Genomic DNA, 17,282 nt, shown 5'->3' on the forward strand with positions numbered 1-17,282 from the left:
GGGAAAGGATCGAAAGACTGGGATGTTGTGATAAAATGAATAAGCACATAATTAAATGAAATCACACCCATCTCATGAATCGTAATTTTGGCTACCGTAAGCAGCAGCGATGAGATGGAAACGTTTGTGTGCACATGACGCAAAGGCAGAAGAAAGACTGAACAGGAAGGGAGCCTAAACCTGTGAGAAATTATATGTCGTGATGCACGGTTCGGATCGGTCATCGTGGCTATTTTATTACATCAGATGGAGAAAGCGCCAACGTTGTAATGTGATAATGGGAACCTACCCCTCGCCCCCTCCCCGATTAAATGACAGAGCTAACGATATTCAACAGCTACGGTTCTAGGCCTTATTTGCACTATTGATAAGCAAGACCCTGTCGTTTAAGATATAGAATTCTGTTAGATTGTTCTACCATTAATTTGGAAAGATAGAGTCATGACTTCACGGTGCAAAATTCACCAGACAGTTGCATCACTAACCGACGCGTACGGATAGCGATTAACGCATAAATATGCCATGGCCGTGGCAAGACATATGGTCGCTAACATACAGATTCACTGCCATGTGGTAAATGGGTCAATGTTGGAACCTGGTGCACATTGTAATTTGGCATTTGCCAGTGCATTGAGACCGCCGTTACTCTGAGGTGCATATTTCCAATATATAAATCCCAAACCATCTATGTTTGCATCTGACATGGACATTGTTAATATAACCAGAGCATAATGATAAATAGCTCTTTACAACAACCAACGTATAAAGTTTTCAGCAGATGGTACAAAACGTGTATTATTTTTGTAGCCTTTATTTAACAAACAAAAAAGGATTGTTTTTTCCAATCAGTCCTAGGTACCGCATCGTGTTTGGCTGCATCGGATGGTGCTGTAATGTGGAGAGGGGGGGTTTAATAAGGTGTGCGATGGGGAGGCGCGTCATGCTTTTCCTTTTATCTTAAGTGACTGGAGTGAACCTCGTAACCTCCTCGCTGTCAGCTCGGCTGCCCCATGATGGTAATATTTGATGTCTATGGGCTGCTGCCCGGCTCCTGTGTCCCTCGGGGGACAAGATGCCAGCGTCTGCACCTGCCAATCAGCGGCTCTTGCCCGCTGACGTCAGCGGCAGATGGCATGGTACCAGCGCTGGCAGTTGGCATCGCTGTCACTCCTCAGAGCGATCGCACACCGATCCTGCAAAGACAGAGAGACCCTGCCACCGCCGCCACTGCCGCCACCTCCGCCGCCGCCGCCGTCAGACTACCGACGCACAGCCAGCAAAAAGCTGAAAATGAGCATCCTTTCTCAACACTGATTTCAGGTAAGAATTAAAAATATATAAAATCACGGAAATAACCAAATCATTACCGCACTAAAAAAAAACCCAGATGCAGACTCGTTTTTTTAATTGCTGTACCCTAGTATGCAACCCTCTTGTTATTGCCTATTTAAATGCTAATATATTGACTTTGCATTCAATTCGAAAATTACCTGTCTTCCTTGTAACTGATGACTTCCTTATTTTTGATTGTTATTTCATTCATACATTTGACAGGACTTTCGTTTAACTTGCGCACACGGCTTTGATTTACAAGGGATCTATCTGATTGTCGACTGAATAATGACGATTTTTAAAGCCGCTCTAATCTTGATTGCGTTCCCCGTGCTAGGCTTTAAAATTAGTTCTCGAAATATATATATATATATATATATATATATATATATATATATATATATATATATTAATAACGTTTCTAAAATGTGAAATAATGTTTAGTTGTAGAGAAACTTGGAGGATTAACAGATTAACTTCGAGGTGAATGTGGAAAATGCATGTGCAAATTGCTATATTTCATAGTGGGAAGCAAACCCATGACCCCCCATCTGTCAAATGATTTATTGCACTGCATAACTAGTGCCTGGGCTGGTGCTACATAACACGTGAAACACCTCGAAAAATAATTTTCTAGGTTTCAATCACAGTTCTCGATATTTCTTCTTTATTTATTCCAAAGCCTTTCTTAGTCGATCGTTTAACTTTCCGGCTCAATACCAACCCCCGACTGTTGATAATGCTGGTGAAACGAAACCGACGAACCGGCGACATTCCGCACGATGGGGGCTTCGTTTGCAGTAACATTTTAATTTGCCTATCCTTAAAAAAGTAATCACGACGCTATAATGAAGTTAACATTAAACTGGTCACCGTTATCCGCTCCCCGATATTGCAGAGCTAACGATAATGTTACTGGGGGCTCGATGTGCTATTGCGAGACTACCTGCAATTTTAATTACGATTCATGGGAAATTTGAGGCCCACGGGAATCAATCCAAAACGGTCGAGCTGTCCAATTTTCACAATCCTATCAATGACATAATCACTTTAATAGTGACTTAAGTTTTCCAAGCTTTTCAAATACATTACTGCAACAGGCGATCCTTTAATGAGTTTAAGGCAACCCCAACCGAGAAAAAAACGGCCCTGAATGATATGAATTAGTATCATTTTCATTTCTGAATATTATTTTATATTTTAAAAGACTTATGCGAATTATTTACTCTTCGCGCTAAGAATAACGTTATATAGTTGATACAATTATAATGTGTTACTTGCTCAATAAACTATCCATTGTTTCTCTGCTCCAAAACCCTAACCCACCCCCGCCCCCAACTCCACATTCCCCAACTCCCAAAGCTGGCAACATGTTGACATTACCAATTGATGAAGCTGTCATGATGCCGGGAACAAACTTCGATGATGTTAGTGAACCAGAGGAAAAAGATTCAGAAATCGGTTCAGAGAACGAACAGTGTTCAATTGACCTCAGCAATATTACCCCTTCTGTAGAGTCAGAGAAGGATGACGATGAAAATGTGGGCGAAGAGGATGAAGAATTGCCCAAAAAGAGAGGGCCCAGGAAGAAGGTGATGACAAAAGCAAGGGTCGAGCGAGTTAAAGTGAGGAGGTCAGAGGCGAATATGAGAGAGAGAACCCGGATGCACGGTCTAAACAACGCCCTGGACAACCTTCGCAAAGTTGTCCCATGTTATTCCAAGACGCAGAAATTATCCAAGATAGAAACTCTGCGCTTAGCTAAAAACTATATCTGGGCCCTAGCCGAGATCCTACGCATTGGCAAGAGACCTGATCTGCTGACCTTCGTGCAAAGTTTGTGCAAGGACCTATCCCAACCAACTACTAATCTGGTAGCTGGTTGTCTGCAACTCAATACCAGAAACTTAATGTTGGATCAGAGCGGAGATGGGGCTCACATTGCGAGGTCCCAGTTTTCCTCCACTCTTTACACATATCAAAACCCAGATCTGGGCAGCCCGTCGGGACCGAGTTCAATGGAGAGCTCCTCCAAGTCCTTGAAACCTTACAACTACTGTGGTGCTTACGAGTCTTTCTACCAAAACGCTTCTCCAGAGTGTGCGAGCCCACAATTCGAAGGTCCCCTAAGCCCTCCAATTAACTTTAATGGGATTTTCTCCCTGAAGCAAGAAGATCCATCTGACTACGTGAAGAATTATCACTATGGCATGCATTATTCCGCCGTGCCAGCCAGCCGTCCCCTCGGACAGAACTACATGTTCAGCCCAGCCATGCGATGTGTGATGCCCACAGACAGTACATTTCCTTACGATTTCCATCTGCGCGACGAGACACTTTCGATGCAGGACGAATTAAATGCGGGTTTTCATAATTAATGTGCAAAATGGTGGTAACATAGATCAGAAGTGATTAAGATAAAATAGTGGGTGGTATATTAAATAATTGATAGAAAATTGTTTCTAACAGGACGACTGCGATTATATTTGAATGTTACTTGATGGCAGAGAAGCAATAATCTAAAAACTATGCAAGTGAGTAAATTACACAATAAGCAACTCGCCCTTCAAATGAAAATATTTGCCCTTCGTTGCCTCTCGCGTACACTTTTCATTTAACACTGTCATTTGTAAACAATTTTACTTAGTTTCACAGACTGGGCAGCCTTTTAGATTGGACAGTTCTCACAACCGCATTTTGGTCAATTTTACGACAATGGACCTGAGCTAAAAAAGATGGGACGTGGAAACGTTTTAAGTGGCACTTGCGACTGAAAGGGTATAAGCTCAGTATTGTATATTGCAGGCCACACTCGGATTTCAGAAACAGAAAATAAATAATTGGTTTGTCAACTTACTTTTTTTGCCTTTAGTCCTGATTCGGCATAGTTAACTGTCAGTTAGGGGAAGCTCGCCTTCACATTGATTGCTCCGGGAAATCAGCCTTTTCGTAAACCTTACAGTTATTATTTACATTAAAATAGAATTTTGGGAAATTATTTCAAAACATATCGACACTTTTCATTCAATTAATTTGATCCGGTTGAATATTTATTAATGCAATAGGAGTGATTTGATGCATGTACGTCTGTCTGTTGGTTATATCATTTATAACCAACAATCGCAAGCATTTGCGGTTGATATCCATGAAAGAAGTTTTGGAAAAGAGGTTCGATAGCTGAGTATGTGAAAACTTGTAGAAGGTGTCTTATAAAATGCACTAACATAGTTCTTCGCCTTAAGAATAATAAAGTACGGCCTTTGTGATTTGATAGACGCAATGAAATAACAGATCGATTGATATTGTTTCCGAATTATCGTTCGTCCAACCGCCAGTCTAAACCGTGAAGTGAGCTTCCAGCCCACAATAAACAATAATTGGTTTTGATTGATTTGTGAATTTCTTAAGGGTCTTTCCACTATTCAAACATTGGAAGAGAAGGTCGGCGTCCCGGCAGCAAAGATTCTTACTAACGAACTACCGTCGGGTTACGGGGAAATATTTAATAAACTAAAAAACAAGTGAAAGAAAACTGAGATCACTCTTCGAACATTTCACAATCGTCTAATACTTACGGAGTAGTGAAGACGTTTTGAACATATTGCATGACAATATCGTCGATCCTAAGAGCAGTTTGTTGACCACGTGAATAACTCGAGAAGCAGATATCAGTCGGTAAAACATTATTTTTTTGGACATGTCTTCGTTAACAGGTACAAGTAATCAATAATAGTATTGTTTTCTGAGTCTCCCGTTGAGTGGAGGGAATGGCGGGCTTCATGTGAAGTCATCCACGACATGTGTAAAAGGAACACTGAAGTTATTTTTTTTATAGCGACGACCCTCCAATCTGGAAGCGAGCGAACAGAACCGTTATTAACAGAAAGTAAATTACAATATAGTCTGCGCGCCTTTAAAGCGTGGATATCTCACTTTTAGAATTTCACTTTCTCTGGGATTTTTTTTTTGCAGACGAGATTAATGTATGCATTTATCTCACTGCCGGAATATGTTTTACCGCGGAAAAAAACGCTGAATATTTCATGATCAAACAGGTTATGTACCATTTAGTAAAATGTGTATATGATAAGACTTCGGTCGGGATGACTTCAGACAGTTAGGAACAACGACAAATAGTGAAGTATAAATATTCCTTTCTGTCCAGTGTTCAAATTCATTTTGGAAGCCGGGGATAGTTTGTACCGTGCTGGCATCGGTCCAATCAGCATGAGCTTACATTGCCTCTTAGGTTATTTATAGTCCCAATTGTAAAGATGCTTCTGAATATCGACTTGAAATCTTTAACATGGACAAATATCCATATCCACAAATATTTGTTACCAAATATATTCATACCGTGAAAATTACATTTCCGGCAGAGTTGCCAAAGGTGCCTTGCACAGGTACAGTACGGCGACAGTGGCAAGGTGCCACGGGTGGTATGAAGGTGCAAGAAAACCTGCGGGGGTTGTCACAGCTGCTGCAAAAATATTCTCTGCAGCAACTGGTGACTTCCAGATCTCACAGAAATGCACACATTTTAAAATACCATTTTCGGACTATTAATCTTAATGTAACATATGACAACCAGAGCACACGTTGATTTACATAATAACGATATTTCGAAGAATGTACACAAAAATAATTAAAGTGAAACGTTAAAACTTCATGGACTGCTCCGGTCCCGAGCTAAAGTTTCTGCCGGGACCGGATTCTCTGTAAGGGCCATATTGAAAATTCCTTCCAAATACGTCGATCTTCAATTTATTATTATTTTTTAATTCGAGAGGATTTTTAGAATTTCGCACTGAATGCAAACACAGCTGAAAATTAAATAAGATTTGAAATAGAAAGGAAACCAAACCATTTCGCAAATCGCTTACCTGATTAGAAGGGCTTTTAATTACATGTTTATAATTACATATAATATTCCAATTAAGATACAATACTTCATGCGTATTCTAAAAATACGTAGGCTGAATTTAGATTAAACAAACTATTTGATATCATTAAAATTGCTTTAATTTAATCGAGTAGTATGAAGCATTTTTAATCTGTTAGAACCATTCTGGATTTTTCAGGTTAAAATTAAATTTGTTTGTTAATTTAAAACACTTGAAATGTATTATTCAAACCCACGATTATATTCTTCCCGTCTTATAACTAAGAACTTCCAGCATTATTAAATGTCATGTGGAACCAAGTCATCTGTATTATTTCAATATATCATCCCAATTAATCAATGCGGACGTTAAACACGTGGGGGCATTTTACGAAAATATTTTGTACTCAGTGCCATCATAATAATAACTTATATTAAGTCAAGTTAAGGACTCGCAGGGCAATGCCAGTCGGCAGTTTTTTTTAACCGAAGTGACCTGAATGTAATACAGGATTTTGGAGCCGATCGGGGAACCGTGCCAGAACACTAACGATTTTACCACTGCACATGTCCCGAGCCACCTCTGCCTTCCACCCGGATTTCACAGGGTAGCAATATTTCTTTGGCAATTAGATTCTCAACAATGCATCTGTTCTCACCAAATTGTGCATATGTCCCCGAGTTGTTAAGTATGCAGAATGCGCGAGGTAGCCACATCGCAGCAGCGCTTTGCCTGAAACAAGCAGGATACATTTGATTGTACAATCCCAACGTCAACGACACTGTTTGAGTGAAGTGCAAATAAATTCAATTCCAACCAGTAAATTGAAACAAAAACAACAAAAATCCCTACAGGATTCTCACAGCAAGCGTGTCACTATCTGCCACTAGATCACAATTCAATTCGTGTGTGCATTCAACTAATGTCTAGATTAGTTGGACACGATTTTTTCATGATTTAAAAATGCCAACGCACTCGGGTGCGTTTAGGGTTTCCATCGTGGTCAAATGGGTCTCGATATTAAATGATCAGGTGCGTAGTAAACAATTGTTTTATTTTGTCTACTTTCAACAAACGGGCAACGCTAACAATGTTATATTTGTCTATTTTTGCTGATTGGAAAAGTTGCATCAATACGAGGTTGACCAGATGTGCTCCAAACACACACAACATTGACTTCGGATATGAATTGAAGACGGTTCGCAATGAACACTGACTGGTCACTCAGAACAATAAACGGTATTTAAGCGTGTAGGAAGGAACTGCAGATGCTGGTTTACACCGAAGATAGTTCACACACAATTTGCTGGTTTACACCCAATGCTGCAGTAACTCAGCAACTCTGGATTCTGAAGAAGGGTCTCGACCCAAGACGTCACCCATTCCTTTCTGTCCAGAGATGCTGCCTGTCCCGCTGAGTTACTCCAGTATTTTGTGTCCCTTCGCTGTATTTAAGCGCATGTAGATCTCTGGAGCCGGCTAGAGGTTGAACGTATTTGGAAAATGCTTCCAGCTCGTATAGTCCAAACCGACCGAATGGGCTGCTAATTTAACAAATCATTAAGGGTCACTCATACCACGCATTCCAACTCTAATTCTTATTGATACGAATTTAGCAGATTTCCTGAAAGCAAGATAACAGAGGGTTGATGATTTGCGCACAATGCTGCAATAACTCAGAACGCAGCATTCAGCTAAACGCAGAAACCTCACATCTGCCTTTTGAGTGCCTGCTTTTTAAGTTATCTGGGGAAGTTATCTGAAAGTTTAGAATAAACGTTGTCGTATTTGGAGTTAAGTTTATAAACTTGTAGTTCCGTTGTAAAACTTTCGGATGCGGCGAAGATCACATTGCAGGTCCCAAAAGCCACATCAGGTTGTACTGTGGTACTATGGGGTTTGATGGGGGACCAAAATGTACCTGCGAGAATCCCTGGTGCAGCCGCAGCCAGTGTTTTACGGTTCGCGGGAAGGAGGCAAATCAACTTGCAAAGAATACACCTGCTGCACAGGTTCTACATACAGAGGAAATGTTCGTTGGATATGCCCGGACGTCAACTCAGAGGCTTGGGCATCACATCAGCTGGGCAGTTTATTGGAACCTCAGCTGCTGGACCTGATGAGGTTCTTTGAGCAAGAATTGCCATAGTCGCCACCAACTCTTTGCGTGTGATCACACCAGGCCTCCGCTTTCTGGTTGATTCACAAATGCGAAGTGCCTTTATTTATTAATTCCATCTCAGATTGAGATTGTGGTTCTGGCTGGATTTCCGGTGGTGCACGGTGTCATTCATTCACTGCACATGAGTGGTAATCAAAGACTGTGGGAGTATATTTTTCACAAACTCTGCAGCGGTTCCAAACGTTGACTTGTCACTATCTTTCCTGGGTCAACAGAGTAAGTAATAAATGCAGCAGGAAGGAACTGCAAATGCTGGTTTAAACCGAAGATAGACATAAAAAGCTGGAGTAATTCAGAGGGACAGGCCTGTCGCGCTGTTACTCAAGCTTTTTGTGTCTATCGTCAGTAATAAATGCAGCCCATGACAGTAATGTGAATAACCGCGGATCCTCGTGTCTCTAAAATAAGACACGCGTGTTCATTAGCCACAAGAATTCCCATTCGATCAACACAAAGATATTTTGCTACTCGTGCTCCTAGTTCATGTCCATTCAGATGTGCGCTGGATTCCCATGGAATTTTCATAATATTTTGTGTACTTCCTTCTTGCACGAACCACTAACTGCTCAAGGGTGAATAACATCCATTTACGACTCAATGCTGCACAAATGGAGCAAAATCAGAGGACAATGAAGGTGTTAATAAAGTCAAGGCAAGAGTAGTACTGCACATTGTTGGCAGGGATACTCTAATTACTGAAATCTAAAATTATAAAACACACACACAAAAAAAGAAAATAGTCAGCAGGGCAGGCCACATCTGTGGGAAGAGAAACAAAGCTGATATTCCAGGTCACAGGTCCTTCATCACACTTGAGAAGGGGAGAAAAGAAACGTATTAAGGTTTAGAGAGTGAGATGCCTCTGATCGGGTAGAACTGGACTGACCAAGGAAATAATCTGTAAACAAGATAATCTGGTCACTGAGTGAATGGGAGCAACTAGAGAGTGAGAACATAAACAAAAGGACACTGAAGCTGTGAAATGCAAAGACATTTATTCACAAAATGCTGGAGTAACTCAGCAGGTCAGGCAGCATCTCGGGAGAGAAGGAATGGGTGACGTTTCGGGTCGAGACCCTTCTTCAGACTGATGTCGGGGGTGGGACAAAGGAAGGATATAGGTGGAGACAGGAAGATAGAGGGAGATCTGGGAAGGAGGAGGGGAAGGGAGGGACAGAGGAGCTATCTGAAGTTGGAGAAGTCGACGTTCATACCACCGGGCCGCAAACTGCCCAGGCGAAATATGAGGTGCTGCTCCTCCAATTTCCGGCGGGCCTCACTATGGCACTGGAGGAGGCCCATGACAGAGAGGTCAGACTGGGAATGGGAGGGGGAGTTAAAGTGCTGGGCCACCGGGAGATCAGTTGCGTTAATGCGGACCGAGCGCAGGTGTTCAGCGAAGCGATCGCCAAGCCTGCGCTTGGTTTCGCCGATATAAATAAGTTGACATCTAGAGCAGCGGATGCAATAGATGAGGTTGGAGGAGGTGCAGGTGAACCTCTGTCTCACCTGGAAAGACTGTTTGGGTCCTTTGATGGAGTTGAGGGGGAGGTAAAGGGACAGGTGTTGCATCTCGTGCGGTTGCAAGGGAAAGTGCCCGGGGTTAGGGTGGTTTGGGTAGGAAGGGACGAGTGGACCAGGGAGTTGCGGAGGGAACGGTCTCTGCGGAACGCAGAGAGGGGAGGGGATGGGAAGATATGGCCAGTGATGGGGTCCTGTTGTAGGTGACGGAAATGTTGGTGGATGATATGTTGGATCCGCTGGCTGGTGGGGTGGAAGGTGAGAACGAGGGGGATCCTGTCCTTGTTGCGAGTGGGGGGAGGGGGAGCAAGAGCGGAGCTGCGGGATGTAGAAGAGACCCTAGTGAGAGCCTCATCTATAATGGAGGAGGGGAAGCCCCGTTTTCTGAAAAACGAGGAAAAACTGACATCTCCCTCCCGTTTCTGGACCACACCATCTCCATCACAGGAGAAAAACTAGTGACGGACATTTACTACAAGCCCACCGAATCGCACAGCTATCTGGACTACACTTCTTCCCACCCGGTCCCCTGCAAAAAGTCTATCCCCTACTCCCAATTCCTCCGTCTACGCCGCATCTGCGCCCGGGATGAGGTGTTTCAGACTAGGGCTTCCGAGATGTCCTCGTTTTTCAGAAAACGGGGCTTCCCCTCCTCCATTATAGATGAGGCTCTCACTAGGGTCTCTTCTACATCCCGCAGCTCCGCTCTTGCTCCCCCTCCCCCCACTCGCAACAAGGACAGGATCCCCCTCGTTCTCATCTTCCACCCCACCAGCCAGCGGATCCAACATATCATCCACCAACATTTCCGTCACCTACAACAGGACCCCACCACTGGCCATATCTTCCCATCCCCTCCCCTCTCTGCGTTCCGCAGAGACCGTTCCCTCCGCAACTCCCTGGTCCACTCGTCCCTTCCTACCCAAACCACCCTAACCCCGGGCACTTTCCCTTGCAACCGCACGAGATGCAACACCTGTCCCTTTACCTCCCCCTCAACTCCATCAAAGGACCCAAACAGTCTTTCCAGGTGAGACAGAGGTTCACCTGCACCTCCTGCAACCTCATCTATTGCATCCGCTGCTCTAGATGTCAACTTATTTATATCGGCGAAACCAAGCGCAGGCTCGGCGATCGCTTCGCTGAACACCTGCGCTCGGTCCGCATTAACGCAACTGATCTCCCGGTGGCCCAGCACTTTAACTCCCCCTCCCATTCCCAGTCTGACCTCTCTGTCATGGGCCTCCTCCAGTGCCATAGTGAGGCCCGCCGGAAATTGGAGGAGCAGCACCTCATATTTCGCCTGGGCAGTTTGCGGCCCGGTGGTATGAACGTCGACTTCTCCAACTTCAGATAGCTCCTCTGTCCCTCCCTTCCCCTCCTCCTTCCCAGATCTCCCTCTATCTTCCTGTCTCCACCTATATCCCTCCTTTGTCCCACCCCCGACATCAGTCTGAAGAAGGGTCTCGACCCGAAACGTCACCCATTCCTTCTCTCCCGAGATGCTGCCTGACCTGCTGAGTTACTCCAGCATTTTGTGAATAAATCGATTTGTACCAGCATCTGCAGTTATTTTCTTATACAAATGCAAAGACATACTAGGCAGTTTAAACCGGGTATGTCCTACATTTCCAGAGAAATTTAAAAAAACAGAAGGAAAATAAAACAGGCTGAGACATTGTTTCTGGTTTATTTAAAGCTCCATCAATCTACCATTCATCCGACTGGTCACTCCGCTCACTCTACAGCAAACCCGACATTATCATCAAACCCGCCGACAAGGGAGGTGCCGTGGTAGACTGGTGAGCTGACCTCTACCGCGCTGAGGCCAGGCGCCAACTCTCAGACACCTCCTCCTACTTATCCTTGGACCATGAGCCCACAGATGAGCACCAGGCCATTATCTCACAGACTGTTTCTGATTTTATCACTATCTGCCCTCCAAAACCTTATCGTTCCCCAACCCCGCATGGCGCAGTTTTATCTTCTCCCCAAAATCTATAAACAGAACTGTCCTGGCAGACCCATTGTTTCTCCTTGCTCCTGTCCCACTGAATTAATTTCCACTCCATCCTATCCCTACTGGTCCAATCCTTCCCTTCCTATGTCCAAGACACCTCACATGCCCTTTGTCTCTTCAATGACTTCCGTTTTCTAGGCCTCCACTCCCTCATCTTTACTATGGATGTTCAGGCACACTACACCTTCATCCCCCACCAGGAAGGCCATAAAGCCCTCCGTTTCATCTTTTGACCGCAGAACCAGCTAATTTCCCTCTAACAATACTCTCCTCCCTCTAGCAGAGCTAGTCCTTACTCTGAACAACTTCTCCTTCTACTCCTCCCACTTTCTTCCGATCATGGACACTCGTGCCTGATGTAGGGTACGTTGAGCAATCCCTGTTCCAGGCGTACACTGGCCCTATCCCTGAACTCTATCTCTGCTACATTGATGACTGCATAGTGGCTACCTCCTGCACCCATGCAGAACTCACCGACTTCATTAACTTTACTAATTTCCATCCTGCACTCAAATTCACTTGGACCATCTCTGACATCTCCCTACCATTTCTTGATCTCACCGTCTTCATCACAGGAGACAAACTATCCTTTAACATCTATTATAAACCCACCGACTCCCATAGCTATCTAGACTGCACTTCTTCCCACCCTGCTTCCTGTAAAGACTCTATCCCCTACTCCCAATTCCTCCATCTACGCCGTATCTGTGCCCAAGATGAGGTGTTCCATACCAGGACATCTGAGATGTCCTCATTCTTTAGGGATCGGTGGTTCACCTCTTCCATCATGGATCCATCACTAGGGCCTCCTCGATATCCAGCAGCCCCGCCCTTGCTCCCCCTCCCCTCAGTCACAACAGGGACAGAGTTCCCCCAGTCCTCACCTTCCACCCCATCAGCCGTCACTTACGGCACATAATCCTCCGACATTTTCACCACCTCCAACAGGTTCCCACCACCAACCACATCTTTTCATCTCCACCCCTTTTCGCTTTCTGCAGAGACTGTTCCCTCCACAACTTCCTGATCAACTTGTCCCTTCCCACCCAAACCACCCCCTACCCAGGTACTTTCACCTGCAACCACAGGAGATGCAATTCCTGTCCCTATACCTCCTCCGTCTACTCCATCCAAGGACCCCAACAGCCTTTTCAGGTGAGGCAGAGGTTCACGCACCTCCTCCAACCTCATCTACTGTATCCGCTGTTCCAAGTGTGGGCATCTAAATAAAGGTGAGACCAAGCGGAGGCTCGGCAATCATTTCGCTGAACACCTCCACTCAGTTCGCCTGAACCTACCTGATCTCCTGGTTGCTAAACATTTTAACTCCCCCTCCCATTCCCACACTGACCTTACTGTCCTGGACATTCTCCATTTTCAGAGTGAGGCCCAGCGCAAATTGGAGGAACTGCACCTCATACTTCGCTTGGGCAGCTTACACCGCAGCGGTATGTATAGTGACTTCTCTAACTTCAAGTAACCCTTGCTTTCCCTCTCTCTCCATTCCCCCTTCCCCTTCCCAGTTCTCCAACCGGTCTGACTGTCCCTCGGATTACATTGTATCTGTTTGCTTTGTTATCACCTTCTCCCAGCTAACAATGGCCTATTCTACATTTTCCTTGATCTGCATCTCTTTTGATCTCTTACAATTCCTTATCCCTGTAACTCCCTCTCCCCTGACAATCTGAAGAAGGGTCTCGACCCGAAACGTCACCCATTCCTTCTATCCAGAGATGCTGCCTGCCCCGCTGAGTTACTCCAGCATTGTGTGTCAATTTACCAATCCATCATCTCGATTCCAAATCACCTAACCAAATTTCCTTTTCCACAAGAGACCCAATACAAAACAGTTCCCCAAATACCTCCCTGCATGTCCTCATAGGTCAAAACTCTATACTAGGTGCAACTCACTCTGGTTTCAGCAGAGGTTGCTTAATCCCTGATTGAAAGTTGAGATGGTCTTGTATAACATCCTTGGGTCCAGGTATAGACTATGTTACTTATACTTCTGCAAAGAAACACTCAGCCATCAAATTACAATGCGGTAGATGATGTCTTAACTGAGGGAGAGGCAAAGGGTGAGAAGTAGTGCTTCTTTTTATCAGAGATCATCGTTCCTCATCCCCATGACTATCATTCCTTGTATGAGCTCTTCCAGCAAGTTTGGCCTCACCACATTTGGTCCTTTCACCCAAAGTCATAAATACAGATTGTAATTAATTAATATCAATGCACTGAATCCATCTGGTACCCAATTAGTTAGTGATTGTCAATCCAAAAGTGACCAGCCACTGGATTATCCATGTTTTCAACCTTATACACACTTGTCCTGAGAAGTAACTTTTTACATGGCATCTTATCAAATGGCTTCTGGAAGTCCAAATCCATACATCTTCTAGCATGCCTAGAATGATGCCTAGATTAGGGGGTATTAGCTACAGGGAGAGTTGGACAGACTTGAATTGTTTTCTCTGGCACACTGGAATTGTGGGCAGACCTGATAGAAGTATATAAAATTATGAGATATAGATAGGGTAGACGATCATAATCTTTTTTCCCAGGAAGAAAAGTTCAAATACTATAGGGCATAGCTTTTTAGAGAGGGTTTAAAAGAGACACGTTTTTTACACAGAGGACGGCTAGTGCCTGGAATTTGCTGCCAGGGATAGTGGTTGAAGCAGATACGTTAGCGGCATTTAAAAGACCTTTGGATGTGCAGGGAATGGAGGGATATGGATTAGGCGCAGGTAGATAAATGATTGTCTTGGCATCATGTTTGCCTATTCTTCTGCTGTACTGTTCTATGTTCTATGTTTTAAGTTACATTTCATTAAATTTGCATTATATTTAATCTATCATATGCCTACCTATTCCATGAGTCCATTTATTACTGCTGCAATTTATTTCTAGCTGCTGCAGTTCATAACACTGCCAGGTTTTTAATGCCACCCACTTATGCAATGTATTAATATAATTCAAAAAAAGTCACTAATCAAAACCAACCCTAATCCCTGGGTAATGCCACCATTCACCTTCCACTAATCTGAAAAAACAACTATTCACAGCGACCATCTGTTGCTTATTATTTAGTCAACTTCAAATCCATTCAATAAATATCGGGTTTTTTTAGCTTCAACTTTGCTTATGAGCTTATTATGTAGCATCTCAAAAGCTTATGGAAGCCCATGTACACTACATGGACTGCAATATGCTTATCAACTGTTATCTAATACCTCAACATCGAAAATTTATAAAATGGATTAAACATGATGTGCCCTTATCAAATCTATGCTCACTTCCTTAATAAATCTTTTTTTTTTGCTGTTGTTTATTAATCCTGCCCTGGGTTAATATTTCTAAAAGCATTCCCATGAGGTTAAACTGGCGGGTTTACACTTGCTAGGCTTATTTTATACCCTTTTTTGAATAAGGGATTAACATCTGCCACTTTCCACTCCTCTAGTACCACCCCTATATCAAGAGGGCACTGGAAGATCGTGTTCAATGCCCTTATTATTTCCTTCTGCTCTTCCCTGAAAATCTGAGGATGCATCCCATCCAGTCTTCACAACTATCCACTTTAAATTCATCCAATGTTTCGAACACATCCATGCTGCAAATGTACCCAGTGTCTCAACTATTTTGTCCTCCACTATTACTTCAGAAGTATCCTCTATGATGAAGTTAGGTGAGCATTTGGTCCTCAACATCCATGTGCTTTTCCACTTTCATCTTAATGGATCCCAATCCTCCACCTGTTACCCTGTTAATACTTAAATGCCTTCAGAATGTTTTGTGATTCTCATTTATGTTGGCAACTAGATTGTTCTCATATGCCCATTTAGCCTATTATTTTTCCTTCTTCGGCCTGATTCTCCCTGGTATTTGCAACAGAACACTTGTCTCATGAACCATTTTTATTTTTTCTTTATTGTGCTTTATATTCCATTAGCCAACAAGGGTAATCTAGATGTGTTGGTCCTTCCTTTGCTCTTCATGGGAATGTGCCTCAACAGTAGTTTATTCCTTAAAGGAACAATCTTCTGTTTGTTATAGACTTGACTGAAAAACGTTGGTTCTAATTTAACCATGCCCCACCTATTCCTATTCCAGTTTTGTTGACCCTTCTCTAATTAACTATTTTTACTTTGAATTTTCTTTCTTCTTTCCAAGACTAACCTACACCTTTTGATGTAATCATCACTATCTCCTAATTGAAATTTAACTGACTTGACCCACCTTGTTTCCAGATCCAGCAAAACCTTGTTCTTATTGGACCTGAAGCATACTACTCTAGACAATTATGCACATATTTCATAAACTCTTCACCTCTGTAGTATAATGTAGAAGGTAGCAATAATTTTGCAATCAGTTTAAAATACTAACAATTATACATTCTATTTGATTAATCAAGACATTGTGACATGTGCAGCTATCATTATTAAAAACCCTTTGCTGTTGTAAAGGTTAATGTGACTGACAAGAATGTGGTCAAAATTTGATTAAAGCTGTTTGCTATCATGCTCTGTCATTTGACAGGAGGTGCATGTCATGTGACCAGGAAATATGTATAAAAGGAGATTTTGCCATTGATAGTGAGAACTTTCGATAGGAGTTATAGATGGTGCTAATAACTATAAAAAGAAGATAAGCTTAACAGAAGATTTACCCTAACCTTTGTTTTCTTTTTTCTTGAGAACTATTGTTTTCTGGATATCTTGAGCAAACTTTGCCTACAGACTGCAGATATGGCCAAGTGGTGTTAAGATCCATTCAAGACTCTTACATTTGCTGTTGCCAGGAACAGCAGTAGGATGTGAGAATTACATTCACTTGAATGATATAAACTGTTACTAATTGTGTAATAAAACAATTTTCTTGAATATATTGATTGGATCAAAACTACATTGTAATAAAGCAAAATTTTGCTACAACCTTTCTGCTATTAAAATTATTACTACACCTGTTTTACTACATTACTACTACAATTATTACTACACTCTGCCTCAGAAGGCAGTGGAGGCCAATTCTCTGGATGCTTTCAAGAGAAAGTTAGATAGAGCTCAATGGTAGCGGAGTCAGGGGTATGGAGAGAGGGCAGAAACAGGGTACTGATTGTGAATGATCAGCCATGATCACAGTGGTGCTGGCTTGAAGGGCCGAATGGCCTACTCCTGCACCTATTGTCTATTGTCTATTGTTTACTTTCAGATAATCAAAGTCTTCCATTATAACCGCACAATTGGTTTTGCTCTTCTTTAATCTTTCTGCATGTATGTTTGGCTGCATCTCTCCCTCTCGTTGGTGACCTATAGACTGCAGCCAGAAGTATTCAAGGCCCTTC

At 43.0% G+C, this 17,282-nt stretch overlaps 1 protein-coding gene across 1 annotated transcript; it reads left to right on the forward strand.

The window, feature by feature from the left end:
* The first annotated feature begins 1,035 nt into the window (after positions 1-1,035).
* Positions 1,036-4,692, forward strand: neurod6a (neuronal differentiation 6a). The gene is made up of 2 exons (XM_078398663.1): positions 1,036-1,320; positions 2,695-4,692. The coding sequence occupies exons 1-2, from the start codon at positions 1,134-1,136 to the stop codon at positions 3,708-3,710; spliced, it is 1,203 nt and encodes a 400-aa protein (XP_078254789.1). The 5' UTR covers positions 1,036-1,133; the 3' UTR covers positions 3,711-4,692.
* The last annotated feature ends 12,590 nt before the right edge of the window (positions 4,693-17,282 follow it).

This window comes from Rhinoraja longicauda, chromosome 4 (assembly GCF_053455715.1).
Source record: "Rhinoraja longicauda isolate Sanriku21f chromosome 4, sRhiLon1.1, whole genome shotgun sequence".
Classification (NCBI taxonomy): domain Eukaryota; kingdom Metazoa; phylum Chordata; class Chondrichthyes; order Rajiformes; family Arhynchobatidae; genus Rhinoraja; species Rhinoraja longicauda.

Excerpts from the sequence above, each read along its gene's own strand:
- neurod6a (XM_078398663.1), top strand. The coding sequence starts at position 1,134 with ATGGTACCAGCGCTGGCAGTTGGCATCGCTGTCACTCCTCAGAGCGAT. Across the intron at positions 1,321-2,694 it reads TTTCTCAACACTGATTTCAG|CTGGCAACATGTTGACATTA; the intron begins GTAAGAATTAAA and ends CAACTCCCAAAG.